Genomic DNA, 14,638 nt, shown 5'->3' with positions numbered 1-14,638 from the left:
GTGCTTCTTGGATACTATGTGGTCTTGAAATATAGACTCTGCTACTCTACTTGTTGCATAAATACTTAGGATTAAGTTTGTTAAATTTCTCGTCATTTTTTTGTCCATAACAGTAAGACTAATTCTCTGGAAAATGGTCACCAAAAGGAAAAATAAGATATGTACGTTTTGCCTTTTCAGCAGGCTACAGTCAGCAGACTGGACCCCAGCAACCTCAGCAGTTCCAGGGATATGGCCAGCAGCCAGCTTCCCAGGCACCGGCTCCTGCCTTCTCTGGTCAGCCTCAGCAACTTCCTGCTCAGCCGCCGCAGCAGTACCAGGCGAGCAGTTACCCTCCACAGACCTACACTACCCAGACTTCTCAGCCCACTAATTACACTGTGGCCCCTGCCTCACAACCTGGAATGGCTCCAAGCCAACCCGGGGCCTATCAACCAAGACCAGGTTTCACTCCACCTCCTGGGAGTACCATGACCCCTCTTCCGAGCGGGTCAAACCCTTACGCACGTAGCCGTCCTCCCTTTGGTCAGGGCTATACCCAACCTGGACCAGGTTATCGATAAGGAGGCTCAGTTACACTGATGAACGTAGCTGCTAGCTGTTTGCCTCCCAAAAGACTCCAGTACTACTATTTTAATTTGTATTGAAGTTCAGAAGTTTAAAAAGCAGAGCATTTTTTTATGATATCATCATTGTTGCTGTTAATTAATTGAAAGTTAATTTGCTGGAAGAAAAAAAAGACCAAAATGAAAGTTTTTTTCCTCCCCTGCTTAAAATTGTAGCAGCTCCCTAGTTATTTTGGAACACTACTCTTTCTTACATGTGTGCAAAGTGATTGACTTTCTAGCTTGCCTTGTCCAGAGGATATTAAAATGCTAGGTTGAAGTTCAGCCATCTTACTTGGCTTTTTACTATTAACATGATGTACTAAAGTAAAGTAGATCCCTTTGCGAAGACTAGATATTATGTATAAATGTAACAAACAAACATTGATTGATAGGTTAATAAAGAAGGAAAGATGATTGACTCCATTAGTGGTCTTGTAATTAATTTAATTTAGTCATTGACACTATATGTGTGTGTGTGTGTGTGTGTGTGTGTCTGTGTATATATATATATATATATATATATATATATATATATATATATATATATATATATAAAAATGAGAAAAAACAAATCCTTATTGATGTTTTGGCCTTAAAATGAAGTATAGACCTTTTATCTTATGCCTTTCTATTCAGAGAAGCACAGTGCTGCTGAATTTTGTCCTGATTTTGGCTTAAAACAATGAAACTAAACTATTTCACAAGAAGATAGATAGATTAGCATTACATATAAACAAACACAATAGATTAGATAGATAGATAGATAGATAGATAGATATAGTATTAAAAGATACAAGGGGGGTTTGGTAGATCCTAAATAACTTGTGATTTTCCTTATAGTAATAAACCATTCAGAAATGAAGAACTCCTCAGTCTTCTTAAAAAAAACTACATCTCTTTATTGCAGAGTTTATACTTGTTTGAAAAATATAAAATTAAGTAAGTATTGATAAAACTGAAGCGTGGTGAAAGGTGGTGAGCACAGAAAGGTCCTTTAAGGATGAGGGCAACAACGCAGCAGTCCCATCTCCCTCCCCAGATGAAGGAGAAAAATACTTTTTTTTTTTTTTTAACATAAAAACGAGTCAGATTTTCATTACAGGTTGGGTTAGACAGAATTATGAAAACAGCCCCTGATACATTCATTCCCTAGAGATCTTCTGTGTAAAAAATATAGTAAATATCTTATAAAATGGCAGGGATCTCATCATGCATTATCCTTTTGTGCTTAGACTTTACAGTCAGTCTCTGTATATAGCTTGATTAGAATTATATTAAAAACAGTAGGAACACAACTGCTTAAAGGGATAGTTTGACAAAGAACATTCAGACATTGTAACATGTTTATGGGTAGAGAAAGAAAAAAATATGTCTTTTGAAACGCTATATATAATTCTCAATTCCATTTACAGCTGAAATGAAATTCACTGATTCAAACAAAATCTTTTCAATAATTTGCAGATATTTGAGGAAATGTATAGTCACGAATGGTTAACTATTTAAATGCTTCAGAAAAGATATTCAGCTGTTGCTAAAAAGTTGAAGTTTAAATAAACATGTGAATATTAGCACCTTTTTCCCCCAGATATATATGCTGAAGATAATTTGATCTAATAAGTTAAACCAAGTAGAGATTTATGGAATTAACTCACCAGTAGGAAGAATACACAATAAAAGTAAGTATTTTTTAAAAAGTATATTAGTTTTTTGATGTTAATTTTGTTATAAAAGTATCTCAAAACATCATTACAACAGTGTGATAAATAATATACAAATGATCTCTTAAAATACCATGAACAGGGAGCCAGCTTCCCCAAAAATGTTATTCTGTTAATGTCAATATTTTGCTTTCTTTAAATGACTTTGTAAAACCTGATAAATATTCTTAGCAATCTTTCTAGTAAACATCTAATATTGCCATTAATTAGATTTTAAACTTTTATACATAGTAAACATAAGAGCTTTAAATGCATGTGACAAATACCATACTGTTTCCAATTATTTTTTGCCATGATGAAACAGAAGGCACTTCTGAACGTGATTGCAGCATCTACCATTTTCCAGGAATTGTGGTCCCACATTCATACCACTGGACATAATTGATTTGGGTGTGACCACCAATTTCTCCAAATTGGACAGGTTCCTGGCGAACTGCTCTGAAATAGCCTAAGAGAGAAAATAATTAATTTTAATAGCTGCTATGTTATATTTTTGTCCTCAATGCTCATAGGTTGAAGGGTGTCCTTGAATGCCTGAAGCTTACTCTAGGTGAAGCAGAATATTTTAGAAAACGGATAGTAAGAGAGGCCCTGGTGTCTTTCCTGAGGTGGCAATGGCTGGCTAAACATCAGGGACACTTGAAACTCCTTGACATCTGCCTTAATAAGCTAGGATGGGATGGTTGGTAGTATTTGAGAGATAAAGCTGAAAGGGGGCAGGAGTTGGAGGGGTTTCGTGTTTTGTTTGAGTATCACTGACCAAGTTCAGTACACACTTTGACCTACGTAAAAGTGTACTTTCTGTACTTTACAGCCTAGTGGTGGTCTATGAAGTTACCTGGTTAAAGGCGTGTTGTACTAAAATGTTTGTTAGGAAACAAAAGAAGGGTTGGTCTAAGATTGCTAAATTTCTAAGAACTAAACTTTGATGAAATCTTCCTTCAAGGACCCTACACTAAGTGATTAAAAATTTTGCTGTGAATGTAAAATGTTACAGAAATACACAATTTACAGTATATTTTATATCCGGTTCCTATGAGGCAGCAGTTTCAATTTTCTGTTAATGAGTTGACAGATTTTATTAAGTCATCTTTTACTGTGGTTGGTATTTTTAGTGCCAGTGACCAAAAGGTGATGCTGAAAAGACTAGTCAAATAATTTTAAGTATTTAACAAGCCCCTCTTGGTAACTCCTGGGTAATATGGATGTGTAATTTACCCTTTCCTACCCTACGTGGACAGGGATTAAATTAATTTTCAGTCTTTTCAATTCTTATTAAACAGCTTGGTGCTAATGTGTCTGTAGCAAGTTACAGTGGTTAGTCATTTCTCAGCAGAATTCTTCTATTTTAATTGTATTTGTAGAATTATTTATAAGGCAAGTAATATTCTTTTTTCCTTCTACGGGAGTAGTAAAGCTTTGAATTTCTTTTAAATTTTTTAAAAAGGAATAAAAATAAAAACTGCCTGTGTGCTCAGTATGACAAAAACCATAAAAGTAGCGCATGAATGATTTAAGTTGGGGAAATTAAACTTCTTTTTTATAGCTGCTTTTTTTTAAACCTGCTCTTTTATAGCTGCTTTTGCAAATTCAGGTTTTCTTAAAGTAGAATGGATTTATATAAGATGTTCTGTAATTTCCTACAGCTCTAAGGAACAGAGTCTTAAGGAATGGCAGGAAAGTGAAGAAACTTCTATTAAAGTCTTCACGTTAAGGTCTTATGTGGGAAGTCCTTTTTCCTAGGCAGATGGAGGAGTAGTACTACAGAATTATTTTTAAAGTGATTGATTTTCTCAGCTTGAATGTTTTTTGGGTTAATTTGTAAAAGCCTCTCGCTTACGAGGAGGCTCAGAAAACATACCTTCTTTGGTGGGTAACTGGTCAGAAGAGAGTTGCTGTCCTGTGCGTCCATCTAAGAATGAGTCCACGAACTGGCAGTGATCTTCTCCGTGGCCTCTCTGATCACCTATATTATAAAATTTTCCTGAAAAAAAACAAATTAAAAGGATCATGAAGTATTACTGCCTTTGATATGGGAGGACTCTGAAATAATCAAATTGTTTCAAATAATCCGTCTTCCTTGTTCTTGTACTTCTCCCCCCTTTCCTTCTAGTTCGAGCCACCAGTGTTCCTTGATTGAACTATGGAATCGTCTCCCAGCTGGCGTCCCTGCTTTCACTCTTGCTTTTCCCTATTTTTCCTCCCCTCCTCCTTTCACAGTTTAGTCATCTTTCAAAAACGCAACTCAGATAGTGTTACGCCCCTCCATCAATCTCTCCAGCAGTCTTCTGTTATACTCAGAATAAAACCCGGGAGTCCTTAACCTGGTTTCCTAGCTCTGCACAACTTCATGCTGCCTGATCTTCCCCTTACTAAGCCCCAGCCACACTAGTGGAACCGGCGAGGCATTTTCTGCTGCAGGTCTTTGCGTTTCTCTTCCTTTTACCTCTGGTTCTTTATCCCTCGATCTTTGCGTGGTTGGTTCCTTCTCATAGTTTTCTTCTCGGCACAAGTGCTACCTTTTGAGGGGGGGCTTTTCCTAACCATTCTAACTAAAAGAGCTTTCATTCAGCCATTTTTTCTCCATTTTCATTCCATTTCGCCATTTTCTTTCACCCTTTTTTTTTCTTCAGAGCACCGTATGAAATTCTTATTTACGTGTTTGCTTTCTGTCTCTCCCCACTAGACTGTGAGCTACAAAGAGCAGGAACGTGTCTGATTTCCTGCTTTGTCCCCAGCACCTGGAACCATGTCTGAACAAAGCAGAGAGTTTTGTTGAATGATTGAGCAAATGTCTACCTTTCTATGTTGGGACCGATCTTATTTATTTAAAATTTTTACTGTATGAATATAGAAGAGAAAATAACCCACTGAGTCTGGAGCAAGGGGTTATAGCCCTTCCGGCTCAGTGTTTTAACCTTGCTCTTGTCTCTGACAGACTTAAAATCTTAAATACGTCATACTCCTTCCATGATTATTGTTAGATACACTCTTTTTACTACCAGTAGGCTTTTTATCCTGGGTTGGCTGTAACAAAATCGAGCTTGGATGTGACTAGTTTTTCTACGTTCAAGTTTGCCACGATGGCACTGTTTTCAGATTGCATTTTCATTATTTACCTTCTTACAGCATATCTCAAATCCTAAGATTCCAATAACATCTTGCTCAAAAAGGAAACTTGTATTTACATCACACCTTCGTGTCTGGGACTGTCCATAGAAAAGGCTAAGTTACAGAACACTGCAAAGCATTTCCTGAAGGATAATCCTCAAAACAGAACTGATGGCCCTGCTTACCTGTGAGGGAGTCACTCAGATAAATCTTGTATCTGAGAGAGTTGCACAGCTGCACCCCTACAAACTTTTTATACCACGTCCTTTTGACATACTGTTTGCCCTTACATTCTGAGTAAGAGTCTGAATTAAAGGGTCTTTCAGTCCAGATGGCATCTCTTCCTGCTGCATAAGGAAAGCACATGGTTTGAGTTTAGTATTTGAGTTTCAGTCCTGAAAAGCTGTCTTAAAAGCTTTTAAAAAAGCAGTTTGCCAAGTTCATTGTCAACCTGCTGATAGCTGGTTTTCTCCAGTGCTAAATATTGGAGCCAAAAATATAGGAGTAAGCCCCCAATTAAATTTCCGTCAATGATGAGGTAAATCTTGGAGCAGCACGTGTCAGAGTTGACTAGCCTCTGCAGCACTCAATGTAGAACAGCATCCCTTTAGGAGCAAATTTAGGTTTCTTTTTTTGCAGCATATTACACAATTTAAACAGTTGCTTTAATGTGACTTGTTATTAAAAGTGGAAATGAGGGTGCTATATCTTGACTTAATTATTAAACAGAAAAGTTGAGCTGGTCTGTTACAAGAATGGAAAGCAGGTTTTAAAATATTCAACTTGTTCCTGAAACAACATAGGCTGTCAATGTTACTGAATGTTTTAGGTAAGCATTCATACCTGATTGATATTCTAAGAAGACTAAACGGACTAAAGTGATATCATGACTAAAATTCTACCACGCCCGTTCAGTTGAATCACTGTAGGAAAGCGTGTAGTTGTGTTCTCATCCAGGTAGGTACTTACCAGAAACTGGCTCACTCACTCTTGGGTCAGCTAAGGAGAAATAGCAAAGACAGAGTCAGAGGTTATTAGGTAAGTCCCAGTGTTCCAGTGACATAGTGAAGAAGATAGGTGCTGACAGTTGTTAAGGAATCTTGCAAACCAGTACACTCTTACTAAAGTCCAAATTTGAAAATTGTATATTTTGTTTTGGGAATTGTTCTCCAGTGGAGAATCTCCTCTGCCACGTACTCAGCTGTATCTTTTGTATATGATTTGTGTAGTTAGTAGTCTTCATTGCTGTTCTAGATTTTACTTCCATTTTAAAATCTTCCTCCTTTAGTTTCATAAAAAAAACTATTGATGATAAAATCACCAAGATGCCGTGAACTGCATTTGGTGTAAAAAATTATACACTAATGCTGTGAGTACAGATGTATCTCATTAACGAATTGGAACTTAGGCCAAATTAGAAAATTTCATAGCTGTTCATCATGAAAAACTATCACAGGAATTCCCTTTCTGGATACTGTGGCTGAGCGTCTGATATTTTGATTCTAGGCATAGAGAGGAGCATTCATTCACTATTGAGTATAGACTGACTACACGCTTTTTTTCTTTTAAACTGATATGCCTAATGTTTTTCTGACATCGAGATGAATGAGGAAAAACCCAAGGGGTGTTTCCTTAAAGGTACCTTCATCAGTTTGCTTTTTCAAATGGATGGTTTTTTTTAAATCAAATGCTTTACCCAGTGTTTAGCTAGGTTTCAAACAAGCTATGCAAAACATTGTGACCCTTTATATCCTTGTTAGGAATTACTGCTGATGTGATTACCTGATTCAGTACTGAATGCCACTGTGTTGCTGGGCGGGCCTTCACCAAGTGGGTTTTTGGGTTTCACCTGGAACTCATAGCTGTGTAGGGGGGAAACAAACAAACAAACAAAACAAAAATAATATTCTTAAGTGGTAGGAAGCAAACAATTTTCTTGTCATACTGACATTCTTCCTGATTCTGTTTTGAAATCATGACGGTGAATGGACATATGTTCTAGAAGAAGCTTCAGGAAAGAAAAATCCCTTTAATTCTACTGTTCAAACAGCTTGTCTAATTGTTTTCTAGAAGAAAAGGGTTAAGTTAATAAAAAAGATTGTTGTCTTTTAAAAGCTCCAAATTAATAGAAATAGCTGGGCAGGTTGCTAATGGACATACAGGAAAAGAGGTATGTGGCGGACCCAGGTTAATTCCAGTAACAAGGAGCCTCAGTTAACTTCAAACGTTTAGCTACTTCCTGGGAGCGCAGAATAAGTTCCTTTTTAATTCCTTATTATCCCAACCCTGGGTATAGCCATAGACTTAGGCAATGTTCTTCATTGTGGGGTTTGAGCTACCCATGTCAGAATCACATGATAGAGCTACAGTGGGGAAAGTTTGTTTAAAGTGCAGACTTCTTGTTCCGTTCTAGCTACTGAATCCCTTTTTGAGGGGTTCCAGAGAGGTATTTATAATAAGTTCCTGAGGTGAATCCTGTGCCCACTGACATTTGAGAACTACTAGATAAGCTGTGGGAGCAGATGTACATGAAAATATTTTGTGGCAAGAAGTTCCTGGTTATATCTCCTGGAACTTGGGTCTTCTGTGGATCATAGGAAGCCGCGATATATTCCGAGTAGGGGCATGGTAGTGTCAGCTCACGAAGAGTATGGGCACAAAGACACTTTTCTCTCCTTCTATAAACTAGATTCATATGGGTCAGGCCCTTAACCCTTTATGTTAAAAAAAAAAAAAAGACAAAATAAGCCCATATCCCTTGTAGTTATGTTTGATTCTGTCCTTAAGAATTATGCACTAAATTACTATGCAATATTTGACAAATTTCATCCATAGAATACTCAAGCAGAGCAAACCCTTTTAAGTTCAAACAGTAAAGCTATTTGCTGTTTGCCTGAAACTAAGAGTTCCTTTCAGTAGCAGACTTAGCAGGAAAGTAATCTTGAATGTAAAACCAGCTTGAGTCAGCTGATAGAACTGATTGAGACTTAGCAGGAAAGTAATTTCGAATGTAAAACCAGCTTGAGTCAGCTGATAGAACTGATTGAGTTTCAAAACTGTGAAAGACTTTTGGGAGATAATTCCTCTTTTTGAAAAGTTTGTAATTGACTAAGAGTCCAGAACACAAAAAATACTTTGAAAAACAGAAGGATGACAGCTCTTAATTTGGTACAGAGGATACCAAGTGAGCAATAACAGAACTTTCTGGGGCTCAAGGAGTCAGATTTTTGACTGTTGAGGCACTGCTGGAATCTATAAGGAAGACAGATTCTAGCATTACAATGTGAACATTTTTTGAGTGCTTACTATGTACCAGACACTACATATGAAAAGTAGTACACACAAACCCCAAGAGATAAGTATTTTCCTATTTTTCAGTTAAGAGCAATGACTCTTTTAACCCTTGTACTCTTATTGTCTTTGCTTTTCCAAACTTCCAAACTTTGTGATAGGGGGATTAAAACATGCAGGGTTTTCACTTATTTATCTATTCAAAAAAAATTTTTTAACATCTTATTGGAGTATAATTGCTTTACAATGTGTTAGTTTCTGCTGTATAACAAGGTGAATCAGCTATATGTATACATATATTCCCTTAACCCCTCCCTCTTGTGTCTCCCTCCCACCCTCCCTATCCCACCCCTCTAGGTGGTCACAAAGCACCAAGCTGATCTCCCTGTGCTATGCAGCTGCTTCCCACTAGCTATCTGTTTTAGAGTTGGTACTGTATATATGTCCATGCCACTCTCTCACTTCGTCCCAGCTTACCCTTCCCCCTCCCAGTGTCCTCAAGTCATTCTCTCCATCTGCATCTTTATTCCTGTCCTGCCCCTAAGTTCTTCAGAACCTTCTTTTTTTAGATTCCACATATATGTGTTAGCATATGGTATTTGCTTTTCTCCTTCTGAGTTACTTCACTCTGTATGACACACTAGGTCCATCCACCTCACTACAAATAACTTAGTTTCGTTTCTTTTTATGGCTGAGTAATATTCCATTGTATATATGTGCCATATCTTCTTTATCCATTCATCTGTCGATGTACACTTAGGTTGCTTCCATGTCCTGGCTATTGTAAATAGTGCTGCAATGAACATTGTGGTACATGACTTTTTGAATTATGGTTTTCTCAGGGTATATGCCCAGTAGTGGGACTGTTGGGTCATATGGTAGTTCTATTTTTAGTTTTTTAAGGAACCTCCATACTGTTCTCCATAGTGGCTGTATCAGTTTACATTCCCACCAACAGTGCAAGAGGGTTCCTTTTTCTCCATACCCTCTCCAGCATTTATTGTTTGTAGATTTTTTGATGATGGCCATTCTGACTGCTGTGAGGTGATACCTCATTGTAGTTTTGATTTGCATTTCTCTAATGATTAGTGATGTTGAGCATTCTTTCATGTGTTTATTGGCAATCTGTATATCTTCTTTGGAGAAATGTCTGTTTAGGTCTTCTGCCCATTTTTGGATTGGGTTTTTTTTTTTTTGATATTGAGCTGCGTGAGCTGCTTGTAAATTTTGGAGATTAATCCTTTGTCAGTTGCTTCATTTGCAAATATTTTCTCCCATTCTGAGGGTTGTCTTTTCATCTTGTTTATGGTTTCCTTTGCTGTGCAAAAGTTTTAAGTTTCATTAGGTCCCGTTTGTGTATTTTTGTTTTTGTTTCCACTTTTCTAGGAGGTGGGTCAAAAAGGATCTTGCTGTGATTTATGTCATAGAATTAAAACATTCAGGGTTTTCAGAGTGAAAAACTGCACATGAAAGCATTTTGTAAACTAATCAACTGGTAGAAAGTGCCGTTATCCTTTGCAATAAGACTGCTGATATAAAGCCACCCATCTCACTCATTTAAATAAATTGCACATACATGGGGTGCTTTGGCATAGAATATTTTCCACAGATTAAATTCTAGCTCAGAGGCCTGATGAACTTATTAAAAAGAAATGGTGAACTGAAAGTGGAAAAAGAAATCACAGGCACCTGGACTTGGATTCAAGCGGGCAATGCATTCCACATTCCAGGCCATTGCCAAAAAGCTCTGTGCTTTGGCCAAGTCTGATTGCTGAAATTATTTCCATGTCTTTTTATTTCACAGTTATTTGCACTTCAGCTATATTTGTAGAATGGCCACAAATATTGATAAGCTACTTTTGGGGATTGTTTTTGGGTTTTTTTGCCACCATTTTATGATACTTGACAAGTTTTGAAGAAATCATTTTAAATTAAGCTTAATTAACTGCATGAGAACTAAAAGGCACATATTTTTGGCTGATTAAACAGAAAATATATAAACAGAATATATTTTAAAAGGCAAAAATCTTTCCCAAGAAGCACATTTTATCACAAGATTTATGACACTGTAGGTAGAAGAGAGTAATGTCTCAGAGAAAATATTGATTATACATAGGGAATAAGCATAGGATTTTAGCTGTGCAAAAATCCCATAGAGGAGAAGAAAGTTATTTAAAATAAAAAGTACAGAATAAGTAAAACTTCAAATAGAATGTTTGGAAAATAAAGTTAAGGAAATTTTACAAATACTAGAAAAAAAAAGATGAAAAATGAGAGAAAATACGGAAATGAGCAGATTTTTTCAGGGAATATAAAACTAGGAGGTTCTAGAAGAGAGAGGAGTGGAAAAGGAGGGTAGAAAATTATCCTAGAAAGTTTTTAAGTAATTTCCCAGAATTGAAAAACATGGGTTTCTAGATTTAAAAGGCCTAATATTTGCCCAGCAAGATGAAAAAAGAAAAAAGACTGAAGCAAACAAATTGCAAAATTTCAGAGTACTGGGATAAAGACAAGATCTTAAACGTTTCTGAGAAGAAAATACGTCCTATTCAAAGGATGCAGAATCAGAATGACGTGACATCTCAGCAGCTCTAGAAGTTAGAAAATAATGGAACAATGCTTTCAAGCGTTTATTTTATCCTACAATCTATGTTTGGCTAAACAACAGTATCAGAATAAAACACGGATATTTTCAGACACGTAAGAACTCAAAAATATTATCTTCCATAACCTTTCTTCAAGATGTGTTTCTCAAGAAATTCCAGAAAGCAAGTAAACAAGGAAGACATGGGATATAGGAATTAGGGGGATTCAACATAGGAGAGAGGCAAGAGATGATGGTGAGGGCTTCCAGGAGATGTTGCCATAAACAAACACATGTAACAAATAGATGACTTGAGCACTTGACCATTTGGAGAAATAGTCAGTCTAGCCATATGGATTTAATTAACAGAAGAAATGGCTAAAATAATTGAAAATGAGAGAGGCAGGACTAAGATGGTAACATAGGAAGCTCCTGAGCTCTCCTGCCCCCACAGACACATTGAATGCACAGCTGCACATAGAGCAATTCCCTCTGAAAGAGATCCAGAAACTAGCTGAGCAACTCCTATGCATTGGGGAAATGAGAGAATACCCCCATCAAAATGGGTAGCAAAGGCTGAGACACACTTGCCGTAAATCCCATCCCTGACACAGCACCATATAATCAGGAGGGAACCCCCAACTCCCAACTTCTTCCTGAGGAGCAAAGGGTTTGTAACCCACATCTGCATCCCAGCTTTTAAGACTCTTACCTGAGGGATGGGTCCCCTAAACACCCAGCTCTGAAAGCCAATTGGCCTTGTGTTTATGAGACCCATAAGGATATAGCAAATCCACTTATTCACAAGTGCATGAGCACTCACCATGGCTATGCCCCCAGGGCTCAGTAGAGAGCAAAAGGGCACCATCACCTATCTCAATATTTCTCTGAAAGGTGTTTATCTGCCAGTGTTAAAAGCTGCAACCTGAGGGTCAGGATTTTAATTTAGCAAGCTCTGGGGGCTGTGATCCTCCCTGGAGACCAGGGAAGCCATTGGATGCTCTCCCACCTTCTCTCTCCAGCCTGCTCAGACTTGCTAGTATCTGCCTGGAAGGAGGTTGTAAAACATGCCTGTGCCCTAGTTTTTACAGCTTCTATCCAAAGGGATGAGTCCTTGGATCACCTGGCTCTGATAGCCCATGGGTTACTTAGCCATTCATGAGTCCCACAGGACTGTGGCAAAGAAGCAGTTTTTAACTAGCTGCCCCCCAGGGCTCAGCACAGAGGAAGCAGGCAAAAATGCCCATCTTCCTATCTTTCCCTGAAAGGGGTTTATCTGCATCTTTTAAAAGCTGACACCTGAGGATGAAGCTTTTAGTTTTAGCACACGTTTAGGGGCTGGCTGTGATCCTCCCCAGCGACAGGGAAGTTGGCATACACCTTCCCTGCCCTCTTCCTTCAGCCTGCTACAACAATAAAACCAAGCCACTAGTATTTCCCTGGAAGGGGCTTGTACAAATGGCTGACACCCCAGCTTTTGCAGCTGCTGCCCAAGGAATAGGTCTCCATATTGCCTGTCTCTGAGAGCCAGTGGGCTTGTGTTCACAAATTCCACAGGACTAGCAAACAAAAAGCAGTTTTTAATGGACGCAGGAGCACACTTCCCTACCCTACCTCCCTGCCCTAACTATATCCTGGGTCCAGCAGGCAAAAACAGCCATCTCCTAGTGTTTCCCTTGAGAAATGGAATATTTCCTGCCATATCAGTAAACAGGATGTCACAGTCAGCAGCAATTGCAGCCCTCCAATGTGAGCCCTGAGGGAACTCAGGAAGGAAAGAATACCTGCCATCTAGCAGCCATCAGACTGCAGCCACTCCCTGCAGTGAGCCCTGAGGAAACTCAGGATGTAAAAACACTGGCCCCAGATAGCTGAGGTGCATATCAAAGGAATGACTTCAGTAAGCCTAGACTCTTGCATCTTCTCATACATAGAAAAGCGCTAAATTCCTTAACTTGGGATATCTGGTTTTCTTTAACAGTAATCTTTTGATGTTCTGACTACCTGCTCTTTGTTGCAAAACTATATATCCTGGTTCCCCCCTTGCCTCTGCAGAGCAGTTCTCCCAGGGTTACTTGAGATGCTGCCTCCCAGGCTTGAAGTCCTAAAAATTCCCGCCAAATAAAATATAACTCTCAACTTTTAGGTTGTGAATATTTTTTAAGTCAACACCCTGGAAGGGGCTTAACTACATAATTTCCCACCTGCTGCCTAGGGCCCAGCTTATAATCAGGCTGCATGTAGATGCTGACTGTGATCCTCCCCTTTGGTACACTCATGAGTTTTGGCATACCTCCAACTACTAGGAGCCACTAAGAACAAAGAAGGTTGCTTGGACAATCTTAGAGGTTTGAGAAACAAGTAGGAGCTCAGGTTGGGCTGATTCAAGAGGTTCATTTCCTACCTGAGACCATTCTATTGAGACTGGGAGAGGTGGCTGTTTTATCTAATGTGCAGAAACCAAACACAGAATCAAGGAAAATGAAGAAACGAGAATATGTTCCAAACAAAAGAACAAGAAAAATCTCTAGAAACAGACCTTAATGAAATGGACAAGTGATTTATCTGATAAAGAGTTTAAAATAAGTCATTAAGATGCTTACCAAGGTCAGGAGAACAATGCGTAAACAAAGTACAAAGGGATAGAAAATATAAAGAAGTGCCAAACCAGAAAACACAGAGTTAAGAATATAATAATTGACCTGAAAACTTCATTAGAGGAGTTCAACAGCAGACTAGATGAGTGGAAGGAAGGATCAGTGGATGTGAAGATGGGGCAGTGAAATGCATCCAATCAGAGGAGCAACAAAAAAGACAGCTTAAGAGATGTATGGGACACCATCAAATGGATCAAGATATGCATTATGTGAGTCCCAGAACAGGGAGAGGGAAAGAAAGGGGGTAGAAAGCTTATTCAAAGGAATAACAGCTGAAAACTTTCCTAACTAGGGTAAAGAAACAGACATCCAGATACAGGAAGTCCAGAGAGTTCCAAATGGAATCCAAAGAGGTCCACACCATGAGACCCACATTAATTTTAAGAGATCCACATTAGTGATAATTTAATTGTCAAAAGTTAAAGACAAGGAAAGAATCTTAAAAGCAGCAGGGGAAAAGCAACTTGTTATGTACAAGGGAGCTCTCATAGCAATATCAGCAGATTTTTCAGCAGAAACTTTCAGGCCAGAAGGGACCAGCATGATATATTCAAAGTGCTGAAATTAAAAAAAAGAAAAAATTCTCAGCAAAGTTGCTCTTCAGAATTGAAGGAGAGATAAAGAGTTTCCCAGACAAACAAAAGCTGAAAGAGTTCATCACCACTACAT

General features: G+C 38.2%; 2 protein-coding genes across 50 annotated transcripts in view; one reads left to right on the top strand and one right to left on the bottom strand.

The window, feature by feature from the left end:
• The window catches only part of TFG (trafficking from ER to golgi regulator), a 36,953-nt gene extending 35,922 nt beyond the window's left edge, over positions 1 to 1,031 (top strand). For 7 of the 11 annotated variants that reach the window (XM_082460515.1, XM_082460505.1, XM_082460513.1 and 4 more), the window contains one exon: positions 181 to 1,031. In XM_082460515.1, the coding sequence (XP_082316641.1) occupies positions 181 to 563 (383 nt within the window). In that variant the 3' untranslated portion in view covers positions 564 to 1,031. The remainder of the gene's footprint in view (positions 1 to 180) is intronic. The other 4 variants (XM_082460507.1, XM_082460514.1, XM_082460512.1 and 1 more) reach the window with 1 other exon arrangement.
• ABI3BP (ABI family member 3 binding protein) overlaps positions 1 to 14,638 on the bottom strand; it is a 280,524-nt gene that overhangs the window by 13,679 nt on the left and 252,207 nt on the right. For 35 of the 39 annotated variants that reach the window (XM_082460250.1, XM_082460258.1, XM_082460281.1 and 32 more), the window contains 5 exons: positions 7,220 to 7,299; positions 6,407 to 6,436; positions 5,623 to 5,784; positions 4,188 to 4,310; positions 1,484 to 2,774 (listed from right to left, as the gene is read on the bottom strand). In XM_082460250.1, coding sequence (XP_082316376.1) covers positions 2,659 to 2,774; positions 4,188 to 4,310; positions 5,623 to 5,784; positions 6,407 to 6,436; positions 7,220 to 7,299 — 511 coding nt within the window. In that variant the 3' untranslated portion in view covers positions 1,484 to 2,658. Of the gene's footprint in view, positions 1 to 1,483; positions 2,775 to 4,187; positions 4,311 to 5,622; positions 5,785 to 6,406; positions 6,437 to 7,219; positions 7,300 to 14,638 lie in introns of those variants that run through there. The other 4 variants (XR_014263069.1, XR_014263070.1, XR_014263071.1 and 1 more) reach the window with 1 other exon arrangement.

Source organism: Balaenoptera physalus (assembly GCF_965194825.1).
Source record: "Balaenoptera physalus genome assembly, chromosome: 4".
Classification (NCBI taxonomy): Eukaryota; Metazoa; Chordata; class Mammalia; order Artiodactyla; family Balaenopteridae; genus Balaenoptera; species Balaenoptera physalus.
This window is presented reverse-complemented; position numbering and strand designations above follow the sequence as displayed.